General features: G+C 32.8%; 1 protein-coding gene across 1 annotated transcript; it reads right to left on the bottom strand.

Annotated features, from left to right (window-relative positions):
* Positions 1-6,473: 6,473 nt before the first annotated feature.
* On the bottom strand, positions 6,474-9,730 carry LOC104897790 (NEP1-interacting protein 1). The gene is made up of 5 exons (XM_010684735.4): positions 9,184-9,730; positions 8,510-8,688; positions 7,613-7,696; positions 7,203-7,370; positions 6,474-6,824 (listed from the first exon to the last, which is right to left on the bottom strand). The coding sequence occupies exons 1-5, from the start codon at positions 9,335-9,337 to the stop codon at positions 6,702-6,704; spliced, it is 708 nt and encodes a 235-aa protein (XP_010683037.1). The 5' UTR covers positions 9,338-9,730; the 3' UTR covers positions 6,474-6,701.
* Positions 9,731-18,109: the final 8,379 nt, after the last annotated feature.

Here is an 18,109-nt window from a genome sequence, read left to right as displayed (position 1 = left end):
GTATGTATTGACATTTTAGGTTATTAGTTTTAGTTTATATGCTAATTTTAAGTTTTAATAAAGTTTTCTGATAATTTGAGTGATTTGCGCGATTTTTATAACATGATTTTCTCAATTGTATAAGTGATTTGTAAAGTTTCTTCTTTTGAGTAATTTGTGAGTGAGTATTGTAAATTAATTTTTGTTAGTTTTCTTTAAGTGCCGATTTTGATTTTAACATTCCTTTTGTAATTTAGAAAGGGAAGGGGGGCAAAAGAGATTGACATCTTTAAGGTAAACAAATGATCATATATATAGCCTAACGGTGACCGTTTTCAACTTAGAAAGTGACCATTTTTGGTTAAAAAGTGAGGTAGCATTATAGGTTATCATAATTTTGAAACGAGCATGTAGATTTAGTTTTGACGGTTGTAATATACCTTGAAATAAATCTGAATACCATGTACAATAATATTTTTCAACCCCAAACAAAAATAAAAAAGGCTGGGAATGTATGTATAATTAAATCTTGGAATAGTCGTTACTCGTTCGCTAAAATATGCGCAGCCTCTTTGGTCTATACTTATCCTTTAGAATCAATTATACGACCATGAATCATGGCTTTGCTAAAAGGAAATAATATTTATGCCATCTGACAATAACATTAAATACACATATTCATACGATGGGTCATCTCGTGGAGTACTTAATTGTTGTTTCCATAATACCAAGAAATGTAGATATTTTGGAAGGTCGGAATCGGATAGGCATCGTGAGAGGATAAAATGGTCTCCAATTTTGGTATTTGAAGGTACTAAAGTGGGTTACTTTGGTACATTTGATACAAGAACTCGAGAGGTCAAAATATAGGTATTTGAATGTAGTAACGTAAGACTTACTTTGGTATTACTGATCCAAAAGTCGAGTTGATACCAAAATACGTATAACTGGTACCAAAACTCAAAGTTGATACTAAAGTTCACTTACACTTGAGTATCAAAATAAAAGTTAATTTAATGTTGGTATCAATTTTAGTGTACTTTGGTATAAGTTGGTACCAAAGTTTAGGACAATTTTTTGTTTTTTGTGCGAAAATACCATAATATCTCTGGCCAGACTGGCCTCTCACGATACTACCATAATATCCCTGTGAGAGGCCATTTTGTCCTTTCATGATACTTTCTCATATTTTGGTGAGTTAAAAAGAAGATAAGTCGTAAGTGAATGGAGTAATGGTCTCTATTATACAAGTCAAGGTGAAAGTTATGACGTCCTCCCTCTAAAATTACTTTTCAGCTTCACTTATCAAAAGAATGTTTATTCTAAAACATTCAATTCCTTTTTGATCCACAATTATGTGTAATAAGGAAAATTAAGATTGCCTAACTTATAGGAAGATGTAATGTATCCTCAAAACTTTTCCAAAAAATATCCTTGAAAAGATAAATTCAATTGAAAATTAAACTGATTTCATTTTAAATGCAACAAAGGGGTATTTTTTATGACATAAAATATTCATTTGTTGTATTTAAAACGAACGGAGGAAGTAACTAAAGCAATTCCAAACAATTTAAGAGTAAGATTTTACAAGTTTCTTTCTTGCTAATAAAATTTCAGTTGCAATAATTAAAGAACATACATTAACAATCCCTAAGCATACAAGAAAAATGAGAGGAGAGTCTCATCTTTTTTTTTTTGGCTTTTATAATTATCGTATGTGTCGATTATGAATTTATCATTTTATTTATTTAAAGGTACGTAGTAGTCGTTTGTGTCAGTTGAGATAATTCATTTCATCATTTTATCTTTATGTAGCAATATGTCATGATTATTAAATATATTATTTGAAAATATGTTCGTAATTCAAATATATTTAAAAAATAGGATTATAACGTCTAATTTCTCAATATAATGTTACTCAATAAATTACAAATATATTACAGAGATTAGTATATATACTTCCTCCGTCTCACAATAAATGAAACACTTTCCTTAGGCTTGTCAATCAGGTCGGGTTGGGTCGGGTTCGTGTTCGGGTCAAGTGAAAACGGGTTGAACCCCCCCCCCCCCACCTGAACCTGATCTGTTTAAATTTTCGAGTCAATATCATCAACCCTAACCTGATCTGAAATTATCGGGTCAACCTGACCAGATCTGTTTGACCTGATTTTTTTTAAACGGTTGTAAATGGGTCAACCTGAACCTGTTTAACCCGGTTTTTTCAGGTTGACCCGACCCATATAACCTGATTTTTTTTTAAACAATTGCATAGTTCATAATTGGCACTTGGCATTTGGGCCTTGAAATTTCATCAAAGTATTAGGCTATTAGCTAACCAAGTTTATACTTGGCAATATCAAGTACTTCTACCAAGTTCTAGCTAACCAAAATTCATACTTGGCAATATTACAAACCAGTTTAGCAAAGTTTTATAAACATAAACAACATTAAAGTATCCTTATTGTTTTAGACTTATACAACCACAAGTCCACATCTCAAACAAACATTGTTGAGGTTTCACAGCATTTGTAGGAGTGGAGTCAATCTCCTCCTCTGCCTCTGATGAGAAAATAGGAAAAAAAAACAGAACATTAATACTAATTGGTAGGAAAAATAGCATAAAAAAATTAAACAGAAAATAAATAACATTAAACTGGAAAAACATCATAGAAAAATTAAACAGAAATAAATAACAGAACATTAAAACAAAAAATTAAAACAGAAAAATGAATAAGAAAATTAAACAGAAAATGAATAACAGAACATTAAACAGAGAATTAAACAAAAAAAAAAACAGAAAATTAAACAAAAAAAAAGAACATAATACTAATTGTAGGAAAAATAGAAAAAATATAGAAAAATAACATGAAACAGAAAATAGCATAAAAATAAACACAAAATAAAAGACATGAAGACATTAAATAGAAAAAAATAGAACATTAAACAAAAAAAATAGAAAATTAAACAAAGAAAAAAAGAATACTAAACACAAATAACATAGAATACTAAATGAGAAAATACAGAAAAAATGAAAGACAAAATATGAAAATCACAAAAATAACAGAAATAAATGACAAAATACGAAAAAAGGTCAAATACGAAATCATATAAATAACAGAAATAGCAAAAAAAAGAAAAGAAAATAAATGAGAATAAGAAAATAAAGGACAAAATAAGAAAAAAAAATTGACAAAAGAAGAATACCTTGAAGAAGAGCAACGTAATTGCGACTTTTCAAGACGAAATTGAGAGACTTATTGCGACTTTGCGAGACGAAGAACATTAAATGTTGAAGAAGAGCATCGAAGAAGACTGAGAGAGGGAGTAAAAGACTGAGAAATTTCACTATGAGAGAGAGAGGCGTTAGAAATTAGGGTTAGGAGAGAGAGAGAGACTGAGAGAGAGACTAAGAGAGATAATGAGAGTTGAGAAAGAAAGGGGCTGGGGAAATCTTTTAGGGTTAGGAGTTAGGAGACTGAGAGAGAGAAAGAGTGTTAGAAATTTAGTTATTGGGCTGGGGAAATTTTTTGGGCTGGTAAATTTTTTGGGCTGGTAAATCTTTTGGGTTGCGCAAGTGGCAAACACCAATATTCTTTTTTTTAGTTCAAGAATTCGGGTCAGGCGGGTCATTGTCAGGTCAGAAAATTCGACTTGAACCTGACCCATTTAACTTTCAGGTCGGGTTCAGGTCGACCCATTTAACTAATCAGGTTGAAAACCTCAACCCAAACCCGCTATTTTCAGGTCGGGTTCGGGTCGGGTTATCGGGTTGGGTCAGCTTTTGCCAGGCCTAAGTCTTTCCTTACTTGGAATAATCACAATAAGTGAAACCAAGTTTCAAATGGTAAAAAAAGTTCACTCTTAATTCAAATATATTTAAAAAATAGTGGTGATTGAAAACAAAGATCAAGTGAATGATTTTAAAAAAAATGCTCTTAATAATGAATGAAAATAAGATCATGGGTTGATTGGGATGAAAATTTTGTATGGGGTGAGTGAAATGGTGAATAAGATTGTGGGATGAGTGATGCGAAATGTCACATTCTGACTGGATTTTAGAATATAGTAATTATTATAAATTTTCCAACGGTTTTATTTTAAAAAATACAAAGTGAAAAAAAATTAAAAAAAATACCAATAGCTCTATTTTTTCGAGCTTTATAAATAGAGACCCATTTTGCTATATTTTGGATTTAAAAAAATTCAGCTATTTACTTATTTTCTCTAATTTTGCTTATTTTATATGAAATATGTTTCATTTTTACACTTCAAAAAAATAATAAGTAAAGAGTAAGAGAGAGAAAAGTAGTTGGGTGGGGTCAAAAAATAAAAGAGAAAGAGGAAAAATGAGTTGGGATGATTTTTTTTGTTCATGGTTAGGAAGATATGTCGGAAAAGATTATGGAATGTTATTTTAGAGAGAGAAAGTTAGAAAAAGAGTAGGATGTTCTTTGTTTCAGATGATGAATAATGGTGTTCTAAGAAGGGACCACAACTTCAATAATTTTTCACTCTACTTTATTGTGGTGCCAACTTTCTCTCTCTAAAATCCTTGTAACTTCCCACTTTCTCTATGTTTCACTTATTATGAAACTGAAGAAGTATCTTTTAATAATATCAACCTATATTACATTATGATATGTTCGTTTATCACATTGGAAAAAAGTTGTAAATAATCAAATTAAATTATAATAAAATAATATTAGTGATTTTAGCATTTTTTAATGTCAGTATTGATGTTAACATGTCGTGGTACACATCGTATGCACATGAGGTTAGTGGTTTAATACGACTTCTCTCCCCCTAATGATTGAAGAGATCCAAATTTGGCAAGAGAAGGACTGGAGACAGATCACTTTTTTTTTTTTTTTTTTTTTTTTTGAAAGAGAAATTTCATTAATTGAAGGCCAAACGGCATCTATAATAGGTATTAAAGTAAAACAAGATACAATTAAACAAGACTAAATCAAATTCGCCTTCAAAAAACACAATGAACCAGATCGAACAATACAGCACAACCCTCTTGTATTTGCTGAATCAAGCAGCTATTGATGAGGAAGTCTATCATTCTGATATAGTTTGGGAAGAACATTCTTGATCGAGTCAGGTTGACCGCATCCGAGATTTCAATACCTTCATGTTACAATGTTGTATTCTTCCGGATCTGGATTTTGAAGGCAGGAGTTCTCTACGGAACAAGATAAAGAATAGTGGAGCCTACTCCAAATCAAAATATCACAAGTACTCCATTTATATTCTTTTTTACTTTCTCCATTCGCTTTTACATAGTTCCTAATGCAACTATTTAATCATTGACAAAGCGTAGATTATGCATTAGGGTACGTAATGCGCAATTATTATTTTTTTATTAGAAAAGATAATTGGTCTGAAAACTAAATCTTGTTAGGTTACTAACCTGCAGGAAACACCAGCTCAGAAACTGGGTATAAGACTAAACAGTCCAGAATTTATTGTCCAACATATTGTTGGGATGAGGATTCGAACCCTAGACAATGTCCTAGAATTTGGGGTGGTACTCTACCATTTATATGTAATATAATACACTTTTTTCTACAACTTTTCTAAGTAAAACGAAAAGGAATGCATAATTCATAATTAAAGAACTTATATAATCTCGATTTATAAAAAAACATAGATTGTAACGAAAGATTTGAGGAAAAAGGTGTGAAATTCGGAATTTTACTTTAAATTTTCCCTTTGTTCTAGTTAGAACTAGGATCTTTTAAATTGATTCTCAAACCATAGGTTAAAAGAAAATTTAATGTGGATTTTGCAACAGAAAATTTAATGTGGATTTTGCAACAAAAAATTTATGATCATATCTTATTCGGTAATTTACAACTTTCAAAGACCGAAAACTGAAAATTATACACAGAAACTAATATCCAAACAAATACCTTAAATATGGGAATGATAAAAGTCGAATTCCTAATCATAATATTGCAAGGTAGGAGTTCCAACCATTGAACTCCTACGTGATTCTCTTATCATCATATCCATGGACCATGTCAACGTTTCTCTAACCTCTACAAATGCGCTTTTCTCATGACAATGTGCTACATAAAATTCTCCAACTCTAAATAATGTTGTCCAACTGCTATAGACTTCTCAAACATTCAAAAGGATCGACTTTCTTATCCTAATAACCACTTCTAATAAAAATCAAAGTTTTGACAAAACCATTAAAAGAAACAATATTAAGTTAAAGTCTCTTCCTATACCAAAACAAATTTGTATAGAAGAACATTTATTCTAAAGATGAATAGCACATGATTTGAGGGTAATATGAATCTTTTGGTCAAAACCAGAAATTGGTTGGCTGAGAATAAATGGAAAAGTAACCCAAAATTGGTTGGCCCAAGTTTATTGTTTCTAGCAAATCTTGGCAATAAATCTACTACATAATGTCATAGTACATATGGTGTTGAAACAAAAGTACATTCATAATAAATTGTGATGTTAGAAGAAAAAAAGAAAGAAAGAGTACGATCAACTCTCAAACTTTTATACATGATCATTAATATAATTCAAATACAACAATGCCGTAAACAAGGAGGCATAAGCTATAACTAAATCTATTTGAGGGTGTTTTAGAAGTATAATAATGAACAAAAACATCACCTCAAAAAAGAAAAGAAAAAAAATGCTAATAAGAAAAATAAGTTAACATGGGTGTCAAAAATTTAACTGGAGTAATTACATTACAGATCTCTTCTGCACAAGGGGCAAGAACCATGCCTCAGCAGCCATTTATCAATGCAAGGAAGGTGAAACATATGGTGACATTGAGGCAAACTTCGAACCGTTTCGCCGATTTGGAAATCCTGAGTACATTGAAAAGCGGGTTTTGTAAATATCGAATTATTGCTTAACAAAAAGAAAAACAAAGCCAATCAACAACAATTTCTATGATAATACATTAATACCCAAGTGTACAATACACACAATACTAGTTTTATTGCCAATTTGCTCAATTGGGAGAGCTTGACATAAGAAAAAACTTGACATTATTGGTTAGATAATCCAACTCAGCAACGAACTTATTTTCTATAATTTGTCTATTACTATTGGGTTAGAAAACCCACTCAATGTATGTAACATTCTCACTTCAGTGGGTGTGCTAGGTTTATGGCACACCCGAGTGTATAATGGACGTGTTGCTAACCAGATACACGATAAAAAAAAGAGTCAAGAGCACGAACCTGAAGACAAACAGAACAGGAGACTCTCTCTCCTGAATCATCAATATTGTTGTTTTTTGAGATTTTGATCTTTGGTATCTTCTCAACTAGATCCCCTGGTAAACCTTTCACGCCACCGATGTCAAAGATATTTGTAGCTTCCTCAAAGTTTGTTTCTACAGCACCCATCTAATGAACATAACAAAAGCGTACAATTAGTATAGAAGAAATGACAGCTTTGTTGCAAAATGAATTTTTTTCATCACTTGATAGCATTAGAAACATAGACGTCAAGCCAACTCATCAAGATATTGATCCTCTTCTTATTTTATTGCCTTAAGATCATTTAGAGTGCAGTCTATAGAGAAGAATTCCCTAATTTTATGTGTACTTTACTTGTCACAAAAACGAACCAGAAACACGGAATTTACCTGACTCTGTACTGCACTCAGCATTGCAGGACCAATTCGCTCACGAACAAGCCTACCACTCAAAAGGCTTGCAATAACATCAATCTGTAAAGTTCATGAAAAAAAATTCATTAAATTAACAGTAAAATTGGCTGTCTATGAGAACTGTGGTATTATATTGATAATAATGTGTATATTTTAGGCCCATATGAAGGGTCAAAACTCCATGGTCATGTGAATGTATCAAGTATCAACTATGCAACCGAACTACTTATAATATATGAATGAACAAAGGTTTACAAGAAAACTAATTAAGCAATCGAAGTCAATAATGAATTTTAGTTATTTTACAACACCTATGACCTAACCAGAAGAAACAGAACCAAATATGAACATCAATGTAACCTTCCATCTGTTACTATATGTTCTTCAAGAAGAATGTCTCGATCATATAGCAAAGTTCGATCACAACTTCTCAGCTATGTATAAGAGAAAAACATTATCATGTTGATTCTCTTATAATCATTTCAATGTGTTCTATCGACATATGAACTTTCTGAAACAATTTGCACTAAAAATTGTGGATGTAATACTCCATCCATTCCTATATGTTCTTCCATAAAAGAATGTCTCGATCACATAGCAAAACTTTGACCAGAAATTCTCCGCGACTTATAAGAGAAAAGCATGAGGGATCCCCTTAGATTTGTTTCAATGTATATTTCCGAAATATGAACTTTTTAAAAGGAATTTACATTGGAAATCGTGAAAAGGCAACAACAACAAACAAAACAAGAGTATAAGAATACATAGTGCATAATATTACAGTCCATCGCACAATGTTCTTTCATTGATATCATACCACAATATTCAATTGAAATCCAACAAAGTTGCAATAAAATTGTTTCCATTCCATACCAGGTAAAGAAGGCAGCCGACGCCGGATTCATCTGATCGCCAAAGAACAAGTGATGATTCAAAAACCTCAATTGAGAAAACAGCACCAGATATAGCTCCAATTGCAGCTCCTCTTACAAATCCACTCTCTGTCTCTTGACCAATCAAAGCCCCAGTCATAGCTCCCAACAGTGTCCCAACTGCATCATATTTATGATAATCATTCCACCATTATACTATAAAACTTCCAAGTTCTAAACTAATACACAATGTTCTTTAAAATCATGAAATCTACATTCACCATATACTATAAAACACAAAAATTTCTTTGAATCATGGAATCTAATTACTTCATTTAATCATCCAGCCAAATCCTATGTGACTAAACAAATAAAGAAGAAAACAACTAATTCATCTACCTTCTTATATCACAAATTATTCATTTCCACTCAAACTTCTGCATTTTATGAATCTTAATATGCATATTTATGGATTTTGCAGTCAAATTTACAGCTTTTCTATAAACCCAACAAGGCAAAAAATTCAGATTAATCAAAATTGTCAAAAAATAAGAGAAACCCAGAATCAAATCAAGAACAAAACACAAATTAATGCAATACCCACATCAAATTATGATCCATTCAACAACATAAATGTGTAAAATTATAAACTTTGTAAGAGAGAAAGAAGCAAACCTAAAGCAAAACAAAATGTGAAGAAGGCAGATAATAGACTGCCAAGAGTTGCAGAGAAAGCAAAACTAAGTGTTGCTCGAATTTTTTCGCCCAAATTACACAAAATTGAGGAAGATGAAGCAATTGGTTGAGATGTGTAAGAGAAAAATTCCATTTTGAGAAAACCCCAGAAAAAAAAGAAAAAAAGCACTTAAATTTCTTTCCTGAAAATTATAAAAATCAAAGATATTGAATTTATAGAGGAAAAGAGGCGCAAATGATCTTAGAAAGAAAAAACTGAAATCTTAGCAGCTAAGGGAAACCTACGTCCACCAACTAGAATTTATAGCCTCTCTTTGATTAAGAACCTAAAAATTGAAATGAAATCTTTATTTTTATAGCCCTGAATTTATGAAGAAGGGGGTTTTTTTGGGTAATTTATGAAGGTGGGGTTTTGAAGGTTACAAATATCGCTTTCATTGACACGAGAGATAAGACGAGAGAGGAAAGAAAGAAAGAAATTAAGAAAACTCAATGTTTAGAGACAATTGAACGAATTAAGTAACATTTAACGTGTAGTCTTTTTGGGTTAGCTATGTTATGTAAATTGTAATGTCCGAAAAAGACTGTTTCAATTGGATTTGGATGTGCGAGCTTCTGTTTTGGATCCCCGCGGGCATGGTTATAATTGAAAGAGATTTCAGGTTTCGACAGACGATGATGCTATTTAATTAGATTAATTTTTATTAAAATAGTATTTGCAATTCGTTTATGTAGTTTTCAGTTTTTGGTTTTAGAGTTTAAAAGGTTATAAATTTTATTTTATAATGAATTTAAAGGTAATCATGTTTTTACTAATTTTTTAACATTTTGAAAGTTGATAACGAGTTCGAATTTTTTACTGGTTTCGTTTTTTTATGCTCAAACAAACTGATTTTTGTAAATAAAAAATGATAATGAGAATGTTATACTACTAAAAAAATTATAATTGTTCATAATATTTGAAATGAAAAATTATGAACCTCTGTTTATTATCAACTTTTTATAGCCCTACAGGGTTAATAGACTGAGTACAAGTATATGGATGAAGTTATAATGGTTAGATTAGTTATCTAACAATAGTGGAAGTTCTCATTTTGTGTAGAAAAATCCTAGCTTTTTTTTTTTTCTCCCAATCAAGAAATCCTCTCCCAACACCTCTTTCAGCAAAGCAACCCAAAGGGCTCGCCGACCGCTTGAGCCGCTTGGGAACGGTGGTCGTCAAGCCCCCTACCCCTCCCACTTTATCGCTTTATCGTTTTTTAGTTTTAGTCGTCTTCCCCGTTTAGTTTTTTTTTCCTGGTTGTCGCTGCGTAGTACGACTTTTGTTATCGGTAAGTCTGAGCTCTCCACCTCCCCCAACCTAGTCGTCGAGTCGCGTCTGTTGGGCGCCCCTTCCCCCTCCCCTTCACTTCGACGGGCATCCCCTCCCCTTCCCTGTGTTAGTTCGTCGAGCCTCCCATCCCCTTCCCCTGGTTTCGCTAAATAGTTGGGCTTCCTCTTTTCCTCCTCTTCCGTTGTTCGAGTTCTTCAGTTGTCATATCACCATTGTCCCCTGTACGAGTTCTTCAGTTTTGTTCCCCTTTATTGGTTTCTCTTGTTTCTCGGGCATCCCCTTCCCCTCCTCCCAATCCTGGGGATTTCCTTTCCCCTTAGTGCTAAAAGGTTAGTTGTTTTTTTCGCAGTATGTGTGATTAATCTCATAGTTAGTGTAAGTTGGTTCTTTAGAGTTGCCCAGGCTATAGTCTGTTGTTGGTTATGCCAATTGAAAATTATTTGCCATTTGAATAAGGGATGATGTTGTAATGTTGCAGTAATAAAGTTGTTCCGAACGGGTGTATCACGAGAGTGTGAATTGTATGTGTGGTCGAGGAGTTGATCAATGTTCATGGCCGGACCTTGTGTTTTCCAATTTTAAAATCGGAGGTCCGTTTGAGAGCTCAGCATGTTTAGCTCTCTTTTTCGCTCGGTAATGAACTTCATAGTCTTTGTCTTGAAAAATTCAAATCTGCAGGCGGCACCCCAGTTTCATCTGAATGATTTCAGCACGCCACATTTCTCCTACCTTACGGAGAAACATGAAAGGAGAGAGAGAGAGAGAGAGAGAGAGAGAGAGAGAGAGAGAGAGAGAGAGAGAGAGAGAGAGAGAGAGAGAGACTCTTCATCAGATCATAAGCCAAGAATTCCAAGCGTCAGAAGTTCGTTGGGATTGCTCATGCGATAAGATACGATTCTTGCCTTTGGTTGTTCGTTGTCCGGCTCATGAACGACACTCACTTCTCCTACTACTTCCATCTGTCATTAGAATTTTGACTCCACCAGCCCAATCATCGACCAACGACACCCTCCTTAATAGGCGGCTCTCTATCGTTTTTACTTGTTTTTGTTTTTTAGGGCATGTAAGAGCTCATAAAGCTTCTTTAATTTAGGTTTTGCTCTGCTCATGTTTGATTGTACATTTCTTTTACCAGATATCCCTGAGTTTTCAAAAAATTCACAAGTACCCCCGCTATGTTTTGAAAATTCACAAGGTACCTGTTAGTTTTATGTAAATACACCCAAATAACCTTAATGACTAACGACGTTAACTGTCGTTAGTCTTAACTGTAATTAACCCTTAATTAAACCCTAATTAACCTAATCAAACCCTAAAATCTAACTCATAACTAATCCTAACCTCTAACTTTAACCCTAACCTTAACCCCCCACCCTCCCACCCCTGGCATCCCCCACCCAGCAGCTTGAGCTTAAATGGCTTGCAACTTGGTCATTGGATTATTTTCGTGTGGGACCTTCTCAATTACTTCTTCCACTTCGCTCCGCCTTTTTAGTTTGCTCTTATCTCTCTGAAATCTTGCGCAACTTTTTCCTTTTTAACTATCATGTGGTACCATTATTTTCTCACCTTCTGATTTTACTTTTCTTTTCATTTAGAGTATTCTAATAATTTTCTCGCCATTAATTTCAGCAATTAAGTTGTTATGTATTTACTAATAAAAAGAACAAGGAGTGCATAATATAATGCGGAATTGTTATTGTCCCATCGATGCTAAAGCGCAACGGTGAGTGACTATGTCAGAGCACCTGCAGCAGTGCTAACGTTTGAGAACGACGGGATAGACCCACAAATCAAAGAAGAGAGAAACTCGGGACAGGAGAGCAACAACATAGTACACAACCAAGAACGATAAAATAAGAGTTTTCTGATCTCGAGCTAATAATTCTTGTTGTGTACACGGTTCAAAACTCTATAAACTTGCATGATTTGAAATTAACTCATTTTTTTATCTTAAATTAATAACGTCTTGTACATCCATGTCAAGAACATATCTATCACATATAACATATTATAGATTTTGAAACTTTGATGAATTTAGTCCATTGAAATATTCAATCATAATAGAAAGATTGGTTCATTTTTGAGAGTTGGGACCTAAAAGCAGTTAGTCAATATCCAGATTTTTCTCTTTTTCCAAGTATTGTTTTTATTAGCATTTAGCAGCTCCAAAATACTATTGTTGATAAAGAGTCTACTCGTATGACGTTGCGTACGACTATGAGCTAGGTTGCAATGTTGCATGCTTCTTTGATCTCTCAATATAAATTAATCATTCATCTTTGGAATATTGCGATGAACCGACAACAAAATATCTACTCGATCAATATAAATGGTGTTTTATGGGAGTGGTTTTCTTTCTTTTTTAGTGAATCTGTGAGCGTCATTTATCCTTAACAAAGGATTTAATGAAATTAAGTATAAGTTAGCGGTTAAGTAGCTGACTTGCTTACCCTCATAAGTCATTAGGAGATAATTAGCTGATGACTCCATGACTAGGAAAATATTTCTATGACCTAATTAAGGCTGGCAACCTTTTAGATTTCAAGTAAAATATTATATTTCTTCTGTTTTAATCAAAACAAATGAAATACTTATTATTATAAGTCGTTTCAGAATTGCACAAAAAAAAGGTCATTTCAAAATAAATGAAACTTACCTTATTTGTTTTTCACTTTTCTCTTTCTCTCCTCATCATAACATATGTTCCTCTTTTTCTTTTTCTCTATCTCTTCGCTCTCTTAAATCTCCATGTCAAGACCTTACATTTCATTTAAAGATAGAACGAAGAAAGTATAATTTTAATTGTAATACTTTCAATTTTAGGTTGTTTCCATTCAATTATTACACTTTTACTTTATTTATATAGACATATACGGTAAAATGTCACGTCACCCACCATCCCTTTTATAATCCCACCACAAACCATCTCACATACCCTATTTTTCTCTCTCCTACAATATTATAATATTCTTATACATTTTCCAAAATAAATTAGCTTTTGGTGAACTATTGTGATGCTTTTGTGTCTTGCCTTGGCTATCCCAAAAGTGAAGTGTAACAATAAAAAACAAACAGAAGCAGTAAAGTAGTAGAGATATGAGGAGATCGATATATCTACCAATTGGATAATCTACCACCTAGAAAGAGACAAGTAAGAAAAAATTTCAATAGTAACATTATATTTTGGTTCTTTTGATCTCTCGTTGGTAGCCAAATTAATTTCAAGTCTCAATGGGAATCCCATGTTTATGGCTAAGCATGATAAATGGTATATTAACCATTTTTCATTATATACTATTGCTAAAAGGGTTGCCGTTTTCTAAAAAAGTAAGGTTGTTAGTGTATCGATATACATAAATTCCCTTTGAATTGAAAAACTTATTTTCATGAATCTGATCTCTTATTAAAATGAGAATGATATAGGTTTTCAATAAGAGACGAAAGAAAAATAATTTTTAAAGGAAACATAAGTCATTCTAGGTTTTAAGGCCCTTCATTAATTTATAAATAACTCTTTTACCAATTGCTAGAAAAAAAGATTATTAATGTCATATTGTCAAGTATAACAAAGGTTACAATTTATAGTTGATATTAAGTTTGGTTACCAAAGTAAAAAATTCAAAATTTAGGGTTATCATTGAGAGTTTTTCTTAAAATATTATTATAATTAATGGATTAGACTCCATTAATCAGTTACTTCTATTTAGTGGGTAGATTATTATTGGAAAGACAAAGTTCATTCTAAAATATGACATCACGATGCTTGATTTTGTCATAAAATTTTCAACTTAATGAATATTTAATTTCCATTTTAGGAAATGTACTAAGTGCTTATTTATAATCTTATTCATCATCTAGAAATAAAGCTCCAATACCACATACAATAGCATCTATTATTATTATTATTATTATTATTATTATTATTATTATTATTATTATTATTATTATTTCAAGGTAATTTCAATGAGTTCCTTTCTGTATATTTCTGTGTAGCAAATTGATAGTTTAATTATCATACTATAATGTTATGCATGCCTTACCAACCAATGTGTTGGTGTTTCCTACAGGCTAGTAGCCTTGTAGGGATTCCTTGGGCTGACTTAATTTCCTAATAAAAAGAAAATACCATAATTTTATTTAATATATAAAATAATGGGTAACATACCCGATGACTGGTAACTTTTACTACAACATGTCTACATTGTATATTTCCTAACAGTTGTACATCCCTCATGCAAAAACAATGATAAATATTCAAAACAATGCAAGTAGGTTGCAAGTTGCAATAATCCATAATTCAGGGAAACAATGTCCAGAAAGTTCAAATGTATCTGTTCCTTGCCTTGAACACAATCCAGAATTCAGCCAAACAATGTCTAGAAAGTTCAAGTGTACCTATACATTGCCTTAAACACAAGGGAACATCCAAAAAAGTAGATTTTGCGTTTATCAATAATTCAGCCAAACAAAGTTCCAGATACGTACTTTGATGCATATGCATCAATGCATGTATTTACGTCCAACTAATATCACTTGTTAATTAAGTAGAGTACGTAGTCTACATCATATGATCTACATACATAATTAATTTTTTGCTGATCCGGTTGCTTAATAAATCATGAACAACTCCGTTTATTAAAGGTAAGCTTAATTATTATTGGCAGTAGAGTGGTTTAAGTAATGACGACTGACGCAATTAAGCTTAAGGATTTTGTTTGCCATAGATTTTATTTGCAAGTTGCATGATCTTGAACTTTCTATAGATTGCTTGTAGTTGCTTATATATATACCTTTTTTTAAAAGGGAGTTGTTTACCTAAATAAATGAGCAATAATAATGTAGTAGTACTTTCTCAAACTTTCATATGTGATTTTGTGTTAAATCATTATTCAAAGATATGATATCATATTTCTCTACCAAAATGTGTCATATTTCATTTCCTCCATCTAGAATTGTCTATATATTTTAAATGAGCTCATTAATTTATGGGTTCTTTTTGTCCCTAATAGTTTATGACTAACCTAAAATAATAGCTATCACCTTCGTTAGCTAAATTTATGTATGGTATTAGGATGCAATATAAAATACGGAAAAGTTACTGTATGTTAAATTTAGGAAAATTTGCCTGGAATAATTCTACCTTTGGCCGATCTTCCAAAAATAATCCCACCTTTGGATTTTTCTGAAATAATCCTACCTTTGCTTATTAAATTGAGTTTTTGGTCCCAATAACCTGTAACTTGGAGAACCGGTAATTTTCCCTCCTGGATCCCGCCCAAGCCACCAGACCACGCACCAGCCACCATGCTCCTCCCCAGCCACCAGGCCCCCACCCCCTCGTTTTCCCCGTCGCCGCTTCTCTCTTTCTCCTGTCTCTCTCCTCTTTATTTCTCTCTCTCCTCTTTGCTGATTTCAAGGTGGTGTGAATGGTGGAGATGGTGGTGCGACGTGGGGTGGGGAGGGGTGGGGGTTGCAACAGGGGGTGGGGAGGGGGCTGCGATAGGGGGAGAGGAGGGGTGGCGCTGCGACAAGGGGAGGGGAGCGGGAGGGGTGGCTGCGATAGGGGTGAGGGGATGCTGCGACAAGGGCAGGGGAGGGGAGGGGAGGGGGTGGGGCACCAGGGAATTGGGTGGGGGTGGGTGGGGGCTAGCTTTGCCCGGTCTTCCACCACTGGTACCACCTTCAATTGATGCCGGTCAAACAAGTCACAGGTCACCTGTACCAATGAGAGAATATGGGGGTAAAAGGTGGGATTATTGCTGGATTAATTGAAGGTGGTACCAGTGATGGAAGACCGGGCAAAGGTGGGATTATTCTTATCAATTTTTCCTAATAAATTTGGCAAATATACTTTTTAGTTATTGGTCAAATTTTATAATTATTTGCTTTTTCATTGAGATAATCGATTCAAAAACAAAGGAGTCTTATGCCTTGATTTTTTGGATTGAATTCAACTAAGTGAAATTGAAAAGAATTGAATTACACTAAATAAAATGGAACTGAACTAGAACTGTGAATGAAATTTGCATGAACTGAATTCCCATTAATTCAGTATAAGTGCAATATTACTCATATTTCCCCCTATATGGAATATTGGAGAGTCAATAAAATTATCAAGAATGGATTATTGGATGTTGATTGTTTGAGCAATATTCTCCCACCTGATGTAATTAATTTAATTAAATCCCTGCCTTTGCCTAATGTTGGAATAAACTTGCTTGGGGTCCAAGAAGTTCTGAAATGTTTGATATAAAAAGTGCTTATAGAATAGCTTTTCCCACTAAAAATTGCTTCTCTTCAGGGTGCGTTCTATTCAACTTATTGGTCATGAACTTATTGGACCTTATCTGAATTGAACTTATTGAACCTGAACTGAACTTATTGGAACTTATTAAACCTGATTGGACCTGATTCAACTTATTGGACCTGATTGAACCTGATTGAAACTTATTGGATCTTATTGGAACTTATTGACCTTATTGAAACTTATTAGACTTTATTGGCCCTGATTGAAACTTATTAGTCCTTATTGGACCTGATTGAAACTTATTATACCTTATTGGACCTGATTGAAACTTATTTGACCTTATTAGACAAAAACATTGACCATGAATAACATAAATATTACCACTAACGTAAATACTACCCCTCAAAATTTTTTATGGAGTAATAATTATTATAATTCGTCCTTTAAAAAATAATAATTACTCCCTCCGTTTCTTAAAGATCTTCCCACGTACTGTTCCTACAGATACCAAGGAAAATCAAGTTGTGTGGGGCATGGTGTGAGTAAAGTAGGAGAGAGAAAGGGGTTAAGATAAATAAACTAAAAAGGGGTTAAAGTAGGAGAGAGAAAGGGAGTAAAATTGAATTAATAATGTAATGGTGGACCATATGATAGTGACATGAGAGGGTAAATAGGGAAATTTGTTTTGCCAAATAAGGAATAAAGCAAAAGTGGGAAGATCTTTTGGAAACACCCTTAAACGGAAAGTGGGAAGATCTTTAGGAAACGGAGGGAGTATTAATTATCTCTTATGATAATTAATTTAACAAAAAAATTTACTATTTATATATTTGCATATACATAACTTTCACCACTAATATATCTAATAGTCTTGTTTTGATTTTATAAAACACTAGTAGAAAATCAAAAATTAATTATCGTTTATTGCTAACAAGTTAATTAAAATTGGCACATATAAAAAATTCTCACTTCACTTTCATTAATGTGAAGGTAAGTAGATAGCATTAACTCCTTCCTTCATTTCTTCTCCTTTATTCTCCTTTCATTTATGTGAATGTACTAGAAGATAAAAAGAAAACAAAAAGAAAGAGAAAAAAAATGGTCAAAATCACCGTAGCTAATAGTAATACGAATAATAAAATATTAGACATAATACAAATAAATAATAAAATAATAGATATAATACAATTAAATAATAAAATAATAGACACTAATACAAGTATAATACTATATAATCATTGTGGTACTTTAATTAAAATTCTAATAATAACATAATCAGCTAATAGTGATATGAAGTTATGAATAACAAAATAATGGATAAT

The sequence above is a fragment of the Beta vulgaris genome, chromosome 6 (assembly GCF_026745355.1).
Source record: "Beta vulgaris subsp. vulgaris cultivar EL10 chromosome 6, EL10.2, whole genome shotgun sequence".
NCBI lineage: Eukaryota > Viridiplantae > Streptophyta > Magnoliopsida > Caryophyllales > Amaranthaceae > Beta > Beta vulgaris.
This window is presented reverse-complemented; position numbering and strand designations above follow the sequence as displayed.